This window comes from Girardinichthys multiradiatus, chromosome 13 (assembly GCF_021462225.1).
Source record: "Girardinichthys multiradiatus isolate DD_20200921_A chromosome 13, DD_fGirMul_XY1, whole genome shotgun sequence".
NCBI lineage: Eukaryota > Metazoa > Chordata > Actinopteri > Cyprinodontiformes > Goodeidae > Girardinichthys > Girardinichthys multiradiatus.
In genome coordinates, this window is record NC_061806.1 from 21113324 (window position 1) to 21132206 (window position 18883).

General features: G+C 39.1%; 1 protein-coding gene across 2 annotated transcripts; it reads left to right on the top strand.

Moving 5' to 3' along the window:
* Positions 1-1006: 1006 nt before the first annotated feature.
* On the top strand, positions 1007-18227 carry ndrg1a (N-myc downstream regulated 1a). 2 transcript variants are annotated; one of them, XM_047383061.1, is made up of 16 exons: positions 1007-1162; positions 5080-5154; positions 6694-6729; positions 9518-9623; positions 10227-10347; positions 10652-10714; positions 10817-10877; positions 11357-11443; positions 12191-12247; positions 12342-12439; positions 12518-12574; positions 12660-12711; positions 13093-13140; positions 13562-13597; positions 13918-13969; positions 16710-18227. In XM_047383061.1, exons 2-16 carry the CDS (start codon positions 5098-5100, stop codon positions 16940-16942), a joined length of 1164 nt encoding a protein of 387 aa, XP_047239017.1. In that variant the 5' UTR covers positions 1007-1162; positions 5080-5097; the 3' UTR covers positions 16943-18227. The 2 variants fall into 2 exon arrangements, with proteins under 2 accessions (XP_047239017.1, XP_047239018.1); XM_047383062.1 differs by lacking the exons at positions 1007-1162; positions 5080-5154; positions 6694-6729 and adding an exon at positions 8930-9229.
* Positions 18228-18883: the final 656 nt, after the last annotated feature.

The window sequence follows — 18883 nt, forward strand, 5'->3', positions numbered from 1 at the left end:
CATGTTCAGATGATGGATTATACAATGTTCTGTGAGGTGTTCAAACCTATTAGTGATAGTGTTTTACACCTTAAACCTACTCTGAACTTCTGTTAAACCTCCGGTTGTTCATTAATTAACTTTAACAAACCTCTAAGGCCTTAATCGAACAGCTGAGTTTATTCTGAGATTACATTACAGCCAGGCCTGTATTTTGTAAGAAGGGAACTTCTGAAGGCAGTTGGCACTGCATTTCATTTAGGGGTGTCAGAGTTTAGGGAATTAAATACAAATGCAAGCCACAATTTTCGAAATACTTCAAAGTTTGTGATTTTAATGTGACAAAAGGTAGAAGAGTACATAAGAAATGAATACTTGAATACAGATTGAAAGTCTGTTTGATGGTACTTGTGGAGGGGACGTAATACTGTCCATTAAACATCTGCAGATCTGAGCTGCCTCTGCTGTGCAGTTGATGAATGCTTCTGTAGGACAAAAACAGCAGAGTAACAAGTAAGGGAAAATGATCTGAAGTGAGGGAAGGGCTTCCCTTCAATAGACTTGCCTTGGCCTCATACCAAGGTTGCTGTCCTGGCTGCATTCCTTACAGTGAGCCTCATGAAGCCAGTGTCTGAAACACATTTTTACAGTTGTCAGCTGTTCAAACTGCAGGAATGCACTTCTTGGGTATTAGGCTCAGGTTAATTTTGGGTTGCAAGAGACTTAAATCAAAGAGATAGTACATTTTAAGGATGTGTAACTCTTAAAAATAGTACATTTCTCACATTTGGTGTCCAAACGGTGTTAAAGGACCAGCTAACTTCTATTTATAAAATTTGCTTCATATTATGTACCGACTCAGTAAAGTTAAGAGTCCAACAGTAAGAGTCACGTTTTCGAACATTTTCACTCATGCAAACTGCTGGAAAGAGCAGCAATCCCTCATCTGCTGTTGCCCAATAGACGCAGCGGTGCAAGGAAGTGGGCAGGGCCGCACACTCCCCCCTACAGGCTTTATAAAATTCCCCCCTCACATCCGCCTGGCATGCGCTGAGCGTTATAAAAAAAGCGAAGATTCGGCAACAACAAAAAAAAACCAGTTTGTGGCGTTGTGAAAACACGGTTTAGTTTTTTTTGGGGGATTTTTTTGCTGACTCGGGACAATCAGAAGTTGAAGCAACAGGTAGGTTTGAGAAACCGAATAGATTTAACTTTTAAAGGGAACTGGGCGCTTTCTCTGAGTGGGCTCGCAGCATGTCGTTGGGATGACTGTTCTTTATACGTAAAACAAAATTTAAACATTTTTAAGAATTAATATATTAAAAAGGATGTTTATTAAGTTGGTTAATTTTTGCTTTATTTATGCACTTTTTTTGTAAGTTGCTTGCCCAAGGCGTGTTTGTGCGTGCATTATTTAGGAAATAAATACAATCTGCAATCTGTATTTCTTACTACTTTTCTGCAGGTAAGGAATGATAAAATGCACGCTAATGTGTAGCAGCAATAGCTAAACTGGCCCCTTTCACACGTGTCACTGGAAGCATGTGCCCACCCACAATACTTGGAGTGTTTTCCAATATTATAAGTACCAAATGCATAATATTTTTTTTCCTATCGTACAATATTAAAAACAAACAAAGAATGCATGGTGGTTTACAGGAAAGGGAAGGAACTGAAGTGGGATCACTGTTCAAAGAATAGATTAAAAAATTATGAATAAACATTGTTGACATTGTTTAGATTTCCAGCCACTTCAAAAGTTGACATGGAGCTTAATCGGGTTTTCTCTCGTGTGTAAGAGATTATCAGATTGATCTCAGAACATCTGAGTTGTGGTGAATCATGAGGACCCACACCACCAGAACACCAGCTGTTGCTGTCATGTTTTCCCATTTCCTTTGCTTATTTTCCGGCCTGGTCAACCCCTAAGTGACCTTATCGATAAAACACAGAAGTCCTAAATGTTTTTCTATCTGTTATTGTCTGAAACGTAGGTCTTCAGCAGCTTAATCCGAGAGGCCCCGCTGCCATTGTTGAAGCCGGTGCTGATATTTCAGAATTGAGGATTTGACGGATAGAGTTCCCAAAGATTAGAGAAGCAATCATTGTTTCTGCAGATGGGTTTGTGGATGTCAAGCATTTCACTAACATTTATTCTGCAGCTCTGTAAAATTTAGTGTCATTTCCTCAATCTACTCAATACACTTTGGTCTCACAGATAAAGACTTTGAGGTCGAGATGGTTTCTAACTCGGGTTGTGGTTTAAATCGGCATGTTTTTATCTCTGGATTTAAAGTGAGCAAACTAGCACTGATGTGATTATATGCTTGGGTAGTTGATGGGTTCCCCCCCAGCAGTTTTAACCACTTCATCTAACTGTAAAGAGGAAGCAATTTTCTTATAAAAAAAATCCAACTTCTAAGGATTTTACATAAAACAAATTCATAAAAAACTACCTGTTGTTAAAAAGTGGGAAAAGTTTTAAATGTCTTTCGTCTCTGTGGCGCATCTGTTTTTGAGCACCACATTTTAACTCATCCCAAAGACATCCTCCCACTGTTTCCTGTTCATGATTGCATAAGCCACTTTTACTTTTGCAAGACCAAAGCAGTTCCAGTAAAGTATTTTCCTTCACTTAGAGTTCACGGTTTTGTAAAAGTGAATCCCCCTCAATCCATGTTCCTATGATGAAACTGCATTGTGTAAAAAGTTGGACTTTGTTTAGGCAACATGCGACAGTTTCAGGTGCTTCAAGTTTGCATTGAACTGTCAGTCAGTCATTTTCTATACCGCTTCTTCCATAGTAGGTTGTGGGGAAGCTGGTGCCTATCTCCAGCAGTCTATGGGCAGGAGGCTGCATTGAACTGTTACTAGGAAAACCTCCTTTCCACAGTGCAACCATATCCCTGAGGAAAATGTTACCCTGCACAATTGTCTGACAAGTAGAAGGTAGCCAAAAGATTACAGCTGTAGCAAATTTTGAAGGTAGATTTGATATTGTTTTTTTTTTTTTCTCTCTTTCCCAATAAAATATTAGATGCACCAATAAGGGCTTTCTAGGCCAGTACCAATTTCTGGTTTCCTTTCCAATTTCGATTGTTTATTTTGGTGTTTTATTATTGTGTTTATTAGACTTGTGTCAATTTGGTTTTCCTGATTAATACTGATTTATAATTTTCTTTCCAATTTTGTCCGTATATGAAATCTATATATTGGAGATGTATTGGTCAGGATTTTCTTGACTAAAATAAGGCTTTTCCTTACAGACTTCTGTTATTCTTGTCAATAAAAAAAAAAAAAAAAAAAATCTAAAGGTTGCAACACATAAGAAGGAAAACAATGTACCACAGTTTCTATGATGGAGGAGGTAGTTTTTAATCCAACAGAAAATGAATAATAATGATTATTATACCTATTTCTTAATCAAAGCAGATGCCTCACCTTTAAGATTTTTATTAGGCTTAAAGAACGTGCAGAGAAGTACATGCTTTTTAGTTGATGTATTTGTACACTGAAAATGGTGAGATTTATTAGTTTTTGATGAATTTATTGAATAATTTTTTTATATGTGGCCTGTCAATCAACCATCAGAGCTGATCAAGAAAAAAAAAGATAATTGACGCTTCTCTATACTGTATGCTTCTTAGCCAAATGAAACCTAAGCAAAGCAAGGAAGTCAACAGGTGGTGGAAGTACAGAGGAAGTGTGACCTTTTTCTTAGCTAATTTTCTTTCAGCTGTGTTAGTAATTCTATTCTTGTTTCATTTGCTTGTTCCTCTTATACCTTATCACCCAGAAAATAGGTCCTGAACAGTTGTCTTTTCTTTTGCTGTGGCTATTCTTTCTCACATGACTGAGGAATCTTAGCGGGGGCCGATCCCTTGCCTTCTTCAACAAAGCTTCTGCAGTGCAGCGGTGGTCCTGTTTTGGAGCACTGCAAACAAATGAACCTGTTGTTCAACACTCCTCTTCATCTTGCTTTGGCACTGGGTTTGGTTTTCGTTGTCGGAGCAGCACACACTTCTTTGTATGTGTACATGCAGGCATTTGTGCTTCGAGGACGTTTTCAGACTGACAACTATATCTGAAACATTATAAATCACTGTCTTTTTAAATGGCAAACCTGCTTTAGTGAGTTCTTGGTAGTTTTGGAGCTTGGCTAACTTTCTAAATGTTGAAACACTATGCACATTGTGTCACCCTTGGAAAAGTAAACACAGCTAGAGCAATCAAAGACTGTGGAAAGTGCATAGAGATTGGTCTGAAACTGGGAAGTTGTGCTGGGAACCTGGTTGTCGGTTGCTTCCTATGAATATGGATGTGCTCTGGTCAGTCCTGCCTCCCTTCAGCTTTGGAGAAAAAGAGGGCAAGCTCCCCTCTGGCTCTCAGGAGTGACCAGACCAGCGCACAAAGAGTTCTCTTTAAATGGCTAATTTGATTTGCATGCAGAGTCACAGCCTGCATGTTCTCTACTCCAACAAAGCAGCATGATCTGCATGTCCTTACTCCTCTTATTTCTTCTTTTCAATTTAGTCAGTCTTTGCTTTTTCATATTGGAAATGTTGCAGATAAGCACTGCTTCAGTGTTCTCTTGTGAGCTGAATCCCTACTTGAAATTAATACCAAACTCTGCTACACGCTCTTCAGACAATCTGCTGCTGGTCCATATGGTTGCCTTCAAGAAAGTTTAAGAGGGGGTCAGAGTTGCTGAGATCACATAACCTTTTTCACTGCTAGATTTTCTGTTTGTCTGCCAGTTGTCTGAGCATCTTATCTGCCTGGTTTTATAGGCAGTCAGTCTGTGTTTGAGGTGTAAGTAGTTCTAAGGTGTGGTCCTCATATGAGAAACATGTTATCACAGGTCTCGACTCCAATTGTTGGCAGCTTTTCTTATGCATGTAAAAAAACACACTGATCTTCAAGTAGTCGGTTGCCAGATAAAAACTGAGAGAATGATGTTTTCTATAAGTTCAAAAACCCAAATTCCTTTTCATGTATCATCCTTTGTAGAGCTGTGCTTTCTCATTAACCTTTAGCTTCAGAAAACCTTGAAGTGCACATTGAACCTGTCTAATTATTCTCTTCTCTCTGACTCCCTAGGCTTTGCAGCTATCTGAAATGGATGACATCCAAGTTGTTGAGTCTAAACCCCTGTTGGTTGACAGAGAACTACAGGTATGTACACTGAAAGCCAACAAATGTCTATGAAATCGTATTTGAAGAGTTATGTCTTGGCATGAGCCTGTATGAAATTCTCTCCTGGTATAATTACCTAAATATTTTCACTGTATTTGCTCAAAAATTTAAATCAAAGATGTTTACAATAATCTTATTTAGGGTCTCACAATTCATTGAACTGCTGATCATGGCAATATTGCATCACTGTTTGCAAAATTGCTATCAAAAAGAACTGCTGACATGCAGAATTTGGCAGTCTATTAAGTTTGAATACTTTATTAATTAATTACAACAATGGTATATTTCCCTTTAGGTTTATTAAAGCATTTTTGAACTGAATTAAATATCTCTTAAAGTGTCATTTGAATGCATAAAAAAAATTCTCATTCCTCATCTCTGAATACAGGCCCACATATGAAATACTGGTCTTAAACTCGAAATCTAGCCTTTACAAATGGGCTACTTCTGTCCATCAGTTATTCTGAGTAGTGCAATTGTACCACTAAACTGCACACAATTACTGCATTCATATTAGATAAGTATAGTGATATTTGATGTTCTCAGTTATTCCTAATTGTCAGGTGTTTTTGTGCAGAGTTTTGGCAACCATTATCAAATAATTTTATCTTGATAATTTTTCCCCTTTTTAAATAGTGTTTTTTTTATGTCCCTAATTTGTTATCTCCTAATCTAATTGCTTTTTATTTAAAACTGTATCAAAACAATTATTCCTGTGGCTGCTTACGTGATATATTTATTGTACTTTTGTTTCTGATGCTCAATTGTCAGCAATGGTAGTTTTCAAGGGCTGAAAATATTAAAATGTTGTGACAATCTGTTCTTTACAGAGTGAGACTAAGTCTCTAAGCTGATATTAATTGGTTAATTAGTCAGGATATCTGCTCAGGTAGTGAATTTGCTGTGGACCACTTAACAGATATGCTTTGAAAACACAATTTCTTTACTAATACTGATTGGTGGCACTCTTGTGGTACCCACACAAAGATAATCTGAGGTTTTTTGCCTCTGGAAATGTTATGAAACAGCCATACGTTTCTTGTAATTGAGAAAATTGGGTAGGAGCCTTCTTTCAGTCAGCTGACTAGCAGTACACAGCAACAGGTGGAAACAGAGTTGTGCTATGTTGCTTTATTCTTCAAAAAGCCTGGAGAAAACTTCAGCACCTTCTCTGGAGTTTGGACTTTAAAGTGTAGAAATGGTATTACAAGAAATTTTTGTAGTTTTGAAAGTTAGTTTCGTTAAACTGTTGTATATTTTGGTCATGCTAACTAGCCAATGCTTAGTTTTGAATTATATGTTGTGTGAAGCTGTGTGTGTACCCTTTTTTAAATTAGAATTGGTGTTATTCATCTAATTTCTAAGTTGATTGTGTTGCTGTATGCATGTCCATCAACAAACACACAAGAATCATCAAGCCAAATTTCATGAAACGTGGTGGTGAGGTAGAATACTAATGGAAGAACCTAAAATGTTTTTTTTTTTTTTGGCTTATCTTACACTGTTGTCTCATTGCAGGGCCTGAGAGAAGCTGTGCAGCAACTTGTTGTCAAGGTATGGCTTTACAAACACAAATTTGTTGCATTTTTACTCTCATTAGTTCAAATTTGATTTAGGCACCGGTTGTTTGCATGTTTAGGTTACACTATGCTTTATTACTTATCTTTTTCTCATACCATCTAGAGGCATATATAAAGGGTATTGATTTCTAGTCGCTCACTATAATAGCTGTTATAAAGTCTCATCCATCATGGTAATGACTTCTCTTCGGCAGTGGTTTTATTTGGAGCTAAATTCAATTGAGGCTCTATTTATTCAGTCAGCAACTGGAAGTGATGAAGCTCCTTTAAGCCTCGTTTGTAAAAGGATTCAGACGTACATCACGCACCTGTGTGGTTGTGTCTTGTCCAATCAGAATTTCTTTGTTTATTAAAATACATTTCTGTGAATCTAGGTTGTTAGTGCAGAGTGTGGTCTTTAGTCCCATTGGAAGAGGGTTTCCTTTGAATAGAACAAAAGTTGGCTAAAAGATATTCACTCTATTTACACAAGTATTCTTTCCCCTTGAACCTTTTCACATTAACGCCACAGACTTCTGTGTATTTTGATGATTGTATATAATAGAACAAAAAAAAGTAACTCATATTTATAAAGTGGGTTGAAGTGTAGGTTTTTCATGACCTACAGTCATGGTGCTGGCAGCATTGTAGTTTTCTCCAGCAGGGAATGAGGAAGCTTATCAGTTGATGGGAAGATGGTTGGACCTAAACATAGGACAATCCTAGACAAAAACCTGTTAAATGCTGCCAAACAATTGACCCTTCACCTTTACTTAAACGTACAGCCAGAGCTACAAACCAAACCTAAATACAAACATTTCCCGTCCGATCTCACAGCTAGATGTTTTTTGCAAAGAAAGATTGAGAAATATTTTCCGAAAATATGACTGGTTGGGACAGCCCCCAAAAGAGATTCATCCTTATTTTTATTGTAAAGAAATTTAAAGCCTTGCGTATTTTTTCCTGTTCCCCTATCGCATAAAGTCCTGATAAAATGCATGAAGTTTGTGATTTGTAATTTGATGCAATATGAAAAGGTTCAGGGGGTTTGAGAACCTTTGCAAGGCAACATATGTCCTGTTGTCGAAAAATGAAAAGTTCAGATAACTATAAATTTTTGCTGTCACCCAGCTCTGAATGTTGCCCTAATGAGACATAACTGTTCCCTGCAGTTATGGAGCAATGCAGGAATGCTGCTCATGCAAGTTTTTTTTCTTCCTAAAATTAGAAACGAGAACACCTTCCGTCCTTTTCCCATTAGCTACTGTAAATGCTGACTCACAACATTCTCAGCTTCTCCACTTTGATCTTTAAGACTCTTGCAGATATGGGAGTGGCCTGCATGAGAGACACTCCTTCACAATGAGATCCACTGACTTGATTCTAATTGGTTGGATGACTTGAAATATCTAGGCCACACATCTCTGGTGGCCAGCTTCTGATAATTGGTGACCTAGGATAAGTGAAGAGGACAACATTGTGCTGTTTTGATCTAGTATCAACACTGCATGCATTTGCACAGATTGCTGTCACGCAATTGCATTTTGCTGCCATAGAGTTAATAGATATGTGTGGGTATGAAAGTGCACTTACAGGTGTGCCGTTACGCACTAACACGTGGCTGGATTATCCTGCCTTTGTTGCCTACGTGCCCGAGCGGGTCCTGCAGAAGAGGTGGGAGGAACAAGATGTGTTTGCCGCATCCTGTAAATGGAATGTACACGTCCTTGGAAATCCCTACAAAGGCACATGTAGTTTAGTTTTTTAGAAACAAAACTATGATGTAACTTTGTACAATTATTTTTGGATTCAGATTAGAATTCTCTACTATATTAATCAATGTGAGTGTTTTTATAGACAGAAAGTTGTGATTCCTTTAAAGAAGCATCTTTCTTCCTGAAATAGAATTATTTCATTTTGCTAGCCTCAGTTTACACAGGCATATTTTATATATATTTTATATATATATATATATATTTCAAACACAACTGTCACTCTTTGGGTGTTTTAAGATCTTCAAAGATAGTTTTATCCCGTTATTGTAAATGGTAAACTGTAAATAGTGTTCACTTAATTCTGGATTTTAAGACTTTATTCCAATGTTCTGCTGAACAATGACAGCTCTCTTGCCCTCATTTTTCCCTTATCATCATACACACATCCTTACTCACTTTCCGTTCCCTGATGGATGCCCCTCTCTGCCCAACACTGGCTGATCCAATTTAAGGATGTCTTCATCCAGAATTAGCTTGTTTTGACCAGCCTGCAAGGCACCCTGGGAGGCTGGGGAGCTTAAGGCAGACCGGTAAGCAGCGAGGGTATAAAATGCAGCTCATGGCAAAGGGCTGGACAACTTTAGAGGCTGCCAAGTGTGGAGATCTGTAGCTCAGGAGGGAGCAGTTTTCAACAGTGAGCGGTGTTAGAACTTGTGTCCTGCAAACATGGTTCTGGAGGATTCTGATGTGGAAATGATCGTTGCTGAGCTTGAAGTCAGCGTGAGTAAAAACTATAAATTGGGCTTTCAAAGGTTACCAGTGGATGGTCTTGTATGAGTTCTTGTTGTTCTGCGTACCTTAGCTGTTCTTTGGAAGGAATGGATGAAATTTTAACAAGGGGGTAAACGTGAATGCAAAGTGGCCGTTGAAATATGAATGCAGGGACAATTTGTAGTATTGTATCTAGAGAAAGATTTGCTTTCTTCATATTATTTTTTGCAAAGTCACTTTTAGGAATTTGTGTTTGGGTTTAAAAAAAAATAAATGTACCTTTTACTGCATCTATAGGAGCATGATATTGAGACTCCTCATGGAAGAATCCATTGCACGATGAAGGGGACTCCCAAAGGGGATAGACCAGTCATCCTTACCTTCCATGACATTGGCCTAAACCGTAAGCCCTTCTCCTTCTTCAGCCTTATCTGGGTGAAACATCTGTTGTTCCTAAAGCTGGTGGGGTTTTTAATGACTGTACCATGTGTGATCAGATTATCTAGGCATGGGCCAGTATGAGATTCTCACTGCATGATTACCTTGAGTATTAGAACACCAAGATTTTGAAAATTTTAAGCAAAAAGAACCCCATAATTTAATCACTTTCAATGTACATATTTATCCTCTACTGGTAAATATAGCAGATTATCTTTAACAGTGCTCATTGTGCAAATAATATAACATTTTGTTCTGCTTATACACTGGGAGTCGCCGGAGAAAACTTTGGTAATTTTCTCTGCTATCTCATATAAAAATCACTTCAAACGTTAGTAATGGTGTGATGGAAAATTTAAGCAATTCTGAAACGGTAACTTGTGAAAGCCTTGGTGTGCCGTGATACGGAAAGGGGCCCACTCAGCTACTTGTTTTTAAGTGTGTTTCAAGGCTCATTACAGAATCACAACTCCTCCACCGTTACTGGTTGTGTTTTTATTTCTTATTTAATTTTCTATTCTAAATCCCACCCTCAAGTACTACTAATTTCCCTTTTTATTGTTTGCAGAAAAAACCTGCTGGGACCCGCTCTTCAATCATGAGGATATGGCAGAAATCATGCAGCACTTTGCCGTGTGTCACGTTGATGCCTTGGGTCAGCAAGAAGGAGCCAACACCTTTTCCACTGGGTGAGCCAACACACACACATCACACACACACGCACACTATTTTATCTGTCAAGCAGTCTGTGACCTTTGACTGGGCACAGGTATATGGATAGCTTCCTGTGGATGTGCTTGGGACATCCTGATTTAACAAGTGTGTCACTGGGGCAGGTGTTCATCTTGGTAATCTCTTGCTTTGATGTTGGTACTTTGGCTCCTGGTAATACTGTCTTAGCATAAAACTAAAACCCCAATAATGGTGTCGTTCTGATAAGGGACAATATAACTATAGATATTTTAACATTTTTAACTATATTATGCATTCAAGGTATGAGTATCCCTCTATGGACCAGCTGGCTGAAACCCTCCCATTGGTGCTGAAGCACTTTGGGTAAGTTGAGCTTCAGTTTTCCAACACACCTCTCACTGTTTCATTTAAGGAATTCTCTAACCCGTTGTTCTAACAGTATCCATGTATCTTTGTACACCACAGCTTGAAGAGCGTCATTGGAATGGGCATCGGAGCTGGCGCCTACGTGCTGACCCGATTTGCTGTAAGTTCACACCTTGTGCTCCCGTTCACACTTCATAATTTAGGTTTTAATTAATCTGAGATTATTAGTTTGTGTTTCTGCTTTTGACTTATTTTGGTCTCAAAAGCCTGCTTATAGCCTAAGCCCTCTGAGGCGCAAAAGCCTGAGGAATGTGCCGGATCAGCTCAACGCTAATGCTTTACTCAATAGGAAGTCTCAGTGTTAAAAGAGCGCTGCTGGAGACCGCTCTTACCTCCTTGCTGGAGCCTTAATTTAGAGAATATTTCAAATTATGGCATATGTTGATTTACCACACATACAAGGCTCACATGTCTGGAATTAAATGGCTAAAATAAACTTAACTAAAATTAGCATCAACACCTAGACTACTTAAATCTAATTGGTAACCCCCTTAAAATGACCAAATGCAGACCCCGGGGTGTTTTCCATCTAAAACAGAAGCAATCACTTTCAATTTCAATTTGTCATTTCTCTTTTAGCTGGACTATCCAAATATGATGGAGGGGCTCATGCTCATCAACATCAACCCATGTGCTGCGGGATGGATGGACTGGGCTGCCCACAAGGTAACATATGCAAGAATGCTAAAAATTACCATTTGCTTTAGATTTGGATTTTCTTGAGAAGCTTGGTAAGTACTGGAGTAACAATACAATTAAGCTCATGAGACAAGATGATGTACAATACTGGCTTATGAGATCAGATGAGGTTGTAGCATTATCTTTGGATAAAGTAAAAACTAATCTTAGTTTTTTTTCACAAATAGTGCCAAGGTTTTACAAATCACACCATGTTGATAAGAATCTGTAGACTGTATACAGTATTTTAATTACGGTTTGACTAGTTTAATAATTATCTGAGTCTAAAATATAAGCTTTAGAAATCATAAGGAGATGCTGTAAAGTATCTCCATTCAGTTTAAATTTATGCAGTTCAGGTCTGAGTGCCCAAAATAATGAGAGATGATTTTAAAAGTGGTGTTAGCTCCTTTTTAATGTCTTCTTAACCCAGTGCAACTCAAGAGCTACTTCCTTTCATGTTTCATTATAGGAGTCTCCACCATCTGTTGTCTGTCTTCACCCACCTCTACATCCTGAGATCTTAATAATAGCTTAAAGTTTCTTCACAAGAGAAAGTTGCATCGTATAGTAACTAGCTAGCGCTTTGTGAGACAGACTTTACTTTGACAAGAAACTGTGGTGTTTTCAAAATTGTGAATTCTCATGCACTTGGATCTCATTTCATATTTATCAGTGGAAGATAATTTTTAACATGGTTGCGTTGTTTATGTTGCTTTTTAAATCTACCTTTAGATCAGTGGCTGGACCCACGCTGAGCCTGATATGATTATTACCCACCTCTTTGGAAAGGTACAACATTTCACATTTCTATATCCATGGCTTTTAAAAAGGTTGTAAATGTAGATGTTGAGATTAAAATGTGTTGTTTTTGCTTCCTTTACAGGAGGAGATCCACCACGATCTGGTCGCTAGATACCGCCACCATATCATGAATGACATGAACCAATTCAACCTTCATCTCTTTGTCAAGGCCTATGAGAGGTAATGGCAGCAGAATAAGACTGACATCAAAGGTTTTAAAAAGTCAAGATGTCAATAGTTTTCTTGCTCTCGGCACAGCCGGAGGGATCTGGATATTGAGAGGCCGGTCCCTGGACATAATGCCAGAACTCTCAAGTAAGTATGGGCTGCTTCCTTTTAATCTCCCTTAAAGGACAAAATAGTTTGATATTGATCGCCTGAATGCATTTTCTTCATCCAGGTGCCCTTCCCTGCTGGTTGTCGGTGACAGTTCGCCTGCCGTGGATGCTGTGGTAAATTCAGGCTGTTCATTAAAAGCAAGGCTGTTAGTACTTGGTACTGGTTATTCAGATAACATCCTGAACGTGCTTTCCATCCACTTTCAGTCTTCTGTTTAAGAGGAGAATGTATGCCACATTACATGGGTTATCTCAACATTTAAACTTGACTCCAGCAAAACAATTGCTCTAGGAACAAAGATCAAGTGACTCAGATTAATTTAATCTCCTAAAGTCAAGAGATTTGTGTAGCTGGGCTTAGAAATGGTCTCAAATCCCCTCACAGTTTGTTTATTTCTTTATTAATATAAGTGATAAAAACTCTACTGTCCTATTTGGATTATGGTGTGAATTCCTAGAAAACTTTTTTTTTAATGGAATTGTTTGTACTTACAGGTCGAGTGCAACACCAAGCTGGACCCAACAAAAACAACCCTTCTTAAGGTGAGAGTTTTGTCCCATCCCCTCTTTTCCGATCATGTCCCCACTTTGTACCTCCCTGTCCCTGTTCCATAGTCTCTTTAAGATTATAATAGCCTTGATGGAAACGGTTTAGCTGATAAGTTTCTAGGGGGTCAGCACTTACTTGGTGACATATTAACTAGAGCTGCCACTGCTGAACATGTCCTTGCATACGCACTTTGTCTGTGCAATCTGCATCAGCTGACCTACTTCTGTTCGCCTTTGGCAACCTTTTATCGGCTGCACCAAAATCAAATGGCTGCTGTACTGAACAATAGGTTCACCGTGGAGACTTGAAAGTATAGCACAATTTAGAGGCAGCAGGGACAAGGTGGTAAAATTGGTGATTTTGGGTATGATTCTCGGCAGATAATAACTTCTTTTTTCCTGTTTCCTCTTCCAGATGGCTGATTGTGGAGGCATGCCCCAGGTCGACCAGGTGTGTTCTCCTGTTTTCTTTCAGATGGACGTTCTTGTTGCAGGGCAGCTGGATGTAACTGGATGAGGCAGATAGTGCAGATAGTCAGTGTGTGAGTTTGTGGACGGTAGTGTAAGAAGGTGGCATGTAAGAGCATTAAGAAGAAGCAGACATGGACCACTGTTGTCAGGTTTTAATCCTGCACATTGAGCTGCACCTGCTTGTAGCAGCTGTCATATCTCAATAAGCTGCTGGATGGAGAGAAGGAGTTGTTGAAGTCATGTAAACTGAGTGATTATGACATGGAAACTGATTATCTGTGTTTGTGCTCCTCTCTGCAGCCAGGAAAACTGACAGAAGCTTTCAAGTACTTCATTCAGGGAATGGGATACAGTAAGTAATCAAGCTTTTGGGCGTTTTGACATTTTTAGCTATATGACAAGATAAACTATTGCACTGGATGTAGTTCTGAAAGCATTACTGACTGCTGGCCCTGTTTAAGGTGTGTCTGCCACCTTGTGGTGAGATGAAGTTTTGGCTACTAGGTTAACATATTCTTTGTAAACAGTTTGCAAACCTCATTAAGTAAACCTAGAAACCTTAAAAATGTGTACATATTTGTGTGTATGTGTGTGTGTAAATGTGTTAGAAAAACAGCTACTTGGAACCATGTTATTTAGATTACTTGATTTCCACAATAACAGTAAAATCCCTTTTTTAGGCCATTCTTAAAGTACTTTTCTTGTTTTCATTTGTACCTCGCAATGAAACATTCAGCAGCCTCATCCTTCTAGGCTGGTTAAAACTTTTAATAAAATCCCTCTGCCATATATCTGCTCCACAAACCATGGCATTCCATTTTGGGGTGTTTTTTTTCTATGGGAAGTTACACCAATAATGTTAAGAAGTCTTGGTTATATGGGTTTGTTTCTAACAATCTTATTTATTACGGCAGCTTTAGTTGACGTGCTGATATCACATTCATTAATAAATAGGGGGTAATGGTAATCGGCAGGTCAAATATATATCTTTATTAAATGCATGAAAGTTAAAAACTCCCACCATTTTGAGCCAATAAACACATCAACTAACATCATATACTATGTCGCTCTTTCTTTGAGTTTCATTGCATATACAGGTCCTTCTCAAAATATTAGCATATTGTGATAAAGTTAATTATTTTCCATAATGTCATGATGAAAATTTAACATTCATATATTTTAGATTCATTGCACACTAACTGAAATATTTCAGGTCTTTTATTGTCTTAATACGGATGATTTTGGCATACAGCTCATGAAAACCCAAAATTCCTATCTCACAAAATTAGCATATCATTAAAAGGGTCTCTAAACGAGCTATGAACCTAATCATCTGAATCAACGAGTTAACTCTAAACACCTGCAAAAGATTCCTGAGGCCTTTAAAACTCCCAGCCTGGTTCATCACTCAAAACCCCAATCATGGGTAAGACTGCCGACCTGACTGTTGTCCAGAAGGCCACTATTGACACCCTCAAGCAAGAGGGTAAGACACAGAAAGACATTTCTGAACGAATAGGCTGTTCCCAGAGTGCTGTATCAAGGCACCTCAGTGGGAAGTCTGTGGGAAGGAAAAAGTGTGGCAGAAAACGCTGCACGAGAAGAGGTGACCGGACCCTGAGGAAGATTGTGGAGAAGACCTTGGGGGACCTGCGGAAGCAGTGGACTGAGTCTGGAGTAGAAACATCCAGAGCCACCGTGCACAGGCGTGTGCAGGAAATGGGCTACAGGTGCCGCATTCCCCAGGTCAAGCCACTTTTGAACCAGAAACAGCGGCAGAAGCGCCTGACCTGGGCTACAGAGAAGCAGCACTGGACTGTTGCTCAGTGGTCCAAAGTACTTTTTTCGGATGAAAGCAAATTCTGCATGTCATTTGGAAATCAAGGTGCCAGAGTCTGGAGGAAGACTGGGGAGAAGGAAATGCCAAAATGCCAGAAGTCCAGTGTCAAGTACCCACAGTCAGTGATGGTCTGGGGTGCCGTGTCAGCTGCTGGTGTTGGTCCACTGTGTTTTATCAAGGGCAGGGTCAATGCAGCTAGCTATCAGGAGATTTTGGAGCACTTCATGCTTCCATCTGCTGAAAAGCTTTATGGAGATGAAGATTTAATTTTTCAGCACGACCTGGCACCTGCACACAGTGCCAAAACCACTGGTAAATGGTTTACTGACCATGGTATCACTGTGCTCAATTGGCCTGCCAACTCTCCTGACCTGAACCCCATAGAGAATCTGTGGGATATTGTGAAGAGAACGTTGAGAGACTCAAGACCCAACACTCTGGATGAGCTAAAGGTCGCTATTGAAGCATCCTGGGCCTCCATAAGACCTCAGCAGTGCCACAGGCTGATTGCCTCCATGCCACGCCGCATTGAAGCAGTCATTTCTGCAAAAGGATTCCCGACCAAGTATTGAGTGCATAACTGTACATGATTATTTGAAGGTTGACGTTTTTTGTATTAAAAACACTTTTCTTTTATTGGTCGGATGAAATATGCTAATTTTGTGAGATAGGAATTTTGGGTTTTCATGAGCTGTATGCCAAAATCATACGTATTAAGACAATAAAAGACCTGAAATATTTCAGTTAGTGTGCAATGAATCTAAAATATATGAATGTTAAATTTTCATCATTACATTATGGAAAATAATGAACTTTATCACAATATGCTAATATTTTGAGAAGGACCTGTAGATATGTACCTTCAATGTTAAGAAAACTGAACAACTACATCAGCCAGGAATCTTGATCAATTTCTAGCATTCTAGTTGCTACAGTGTTGGAATGCATACAATTCACAAAAGCACATTATCAGCTTCAATGGCTGACGGTAGTTAGCATGGTTATTTAGCACAACATTTAGCAAAGTCCACTGGTGCACACTTGCAGCATGAATGTAATTAAGTAACATGTGAGGTGATTCTAAGTGTTTTGACTTGTAAAGAAATTGGACTGCATCAAAGAATACTACTGCTATCAAACACCAGAACAAGATGAATGCAAGTACTTGGTTAGTTTAAACAACGGTTTCTAAGTAGCACGAAAAAAGATCTTTGCTCGACTTGCTGTACTAAACTAAATCCTCCTTCCTCAGTGCCTTCTGCCAGCATGACCCGCCTGGCCCGCTCCCGCACCGCCTCTAGCTCCAGCGTAACCTCCGACGGCAACCGCTCACGCTCCCACACCCATGACGGCAACCGCTCGCGCTCGCACACAAACGAGGGGAGCCGGAGCCGCAGCCACACGACTGAGCACGGCCACACGGATGGCACGGCCAACAACAACGTGGACCAGCCTGTGGCTAAGTCCACCGAACTCTCCTGCTAAACTGACCCCGCCCTGTTGCTGCAGACAACACGAACCTCTCACGGTCCCTTCATGTTGTGCTGCGCTACCTCTTAATTTCACACATACACTCAGATTCCTACACACTTAAACAGATAGGGACACTAAGATGGCATAACGGGAAATGTAAAAAAAACCAAAAAGGCACAAAGGATTCTCGTCTGCAGACCTTCCACTGCAGCTGAGATGCCTAAATTTGAAAATCATTAGAATAGAAGGTAATGGTCAACCGTTTTTGTCATTCAGGGAATCATACAAACACAAACACACAAAACATCTGCACTCTTTAGTTGGGCAGGGGAGCAAATGGAGGCACCGCATCATTTGTGGACACCAAAACGGAGAATATCAGAAAAAGCTGTGGCTAAGAGAACTCCAGCTTGTAAACTATTTCTCATGCATTTAAAGCAGATTTATAATCCAGCATTCCTACCTTTTGTTTTTCTCTACTTTTACCATATTTTGACGCAGCTTTCTCTAATTTACCCGACTGTAAATGTCTTGTGTTGTTTGTAATTGTCTGATCATTTACTCTTATTTTTTTCAAGTGGTGTCGTTTGTGCATAGGAGCAGATTTGTAGTTATGAGGGGAGAGAATAAGAAGGCACTAGAATGGATGAATCATGAAGGGTTCATTGTATCTGTAGCTTCACAAATGTAAGGGAGAAAGTTTCAGGTTATACTGTAAATAATGGTAATTTCATTCAGCTGATGTTATCTCTGAGGTGTTGGGTTTATTTACTCTTTTCCCCCTTACAATTTTCTTGCAAACTTCTAGTTTGCGTGTGAAATATGACTTGAATTAAGACTGAACATTTTTGAGAACATTTCACTAAGAATTAGCTTTAAAATTAATTAAAATACAAATTCATTTGAGTTTTTCCATCATATATACTTTATTTCCTTCAATTTTTTCCCCCCCAACCTATATGTACTGTCTATGCAATCAAGCAGAAAGGAACAAAAAAAAAAGTGCCATGAAATTGTTCGCTTTCGAGATGTGATGCTCCTTTGTGGAATTGAATTTGTGGGGTGAGTGCAGATAGAGAGGTCCACATGTTGGCATGAGGATAGCCATAGAACTTACCCGATACCACTTCCTGTATTTTACTTGCACTACAGCAATATATCACTTTGCAGACGATATAAACGCAGCTTTGTAAAGATGAAATGCACAAACCATCTATTGCTGTAGGGAAAAAATAGCATTAAAATGAAATAACTGTATTTATTAAAAAAATGACAATTAAAAAAAACCTGTAACAGATTCCCCTTTTGTGTCATTATTGTATGTTTCTAGATGTAGCTATACACTTTGGATTTATTTTCTCTATTTCATACTGGTACGGAACTGCCATAAAACGTGTAATGGAAATGTTCAGTCCCTTGCAAGAGTATTCACACCCATTTGAACATTTTCAATGAACTCAAAGTTCAACAGCTTTTATGTGATAGATCAACACAAAGTGGCACTACATATTCAAGAGCATTGAAACAAATATCTTCATAAAAACCAAGGACCATAGCACAGAGTTAGATTAAGAATAAAGTTTAAAGCAGGTCTAGGTTATAAACCGCCATCCCAAGCACTAAGCATCTCACTGAGCTGAGTTTAAACATCGTCTGAAAACAGAGTATCCCACGCTGCAAACATACCATGACATGGGTGTCCACCTAAACTGATAGGCAAGAGAAGCACAGCTTAGGTGGGAGAATCTGTGGACAGGCCAGTATCATGCTGTGGTGATGTGTTTCTTCGGTATGGACAAGAAGTTGAAAGGAAGATGAGTAGAGCTAAATGCAGGGTAATCCTGAAAGAAAACCTGTTAGAGGGTGCAAAGCACTTTAGACTGGGGCAGAGTATTGTCTACCACCAGCATGGCCCTAAACATACAGCCAGATAAACAGTGGAAGGGTTTAGAT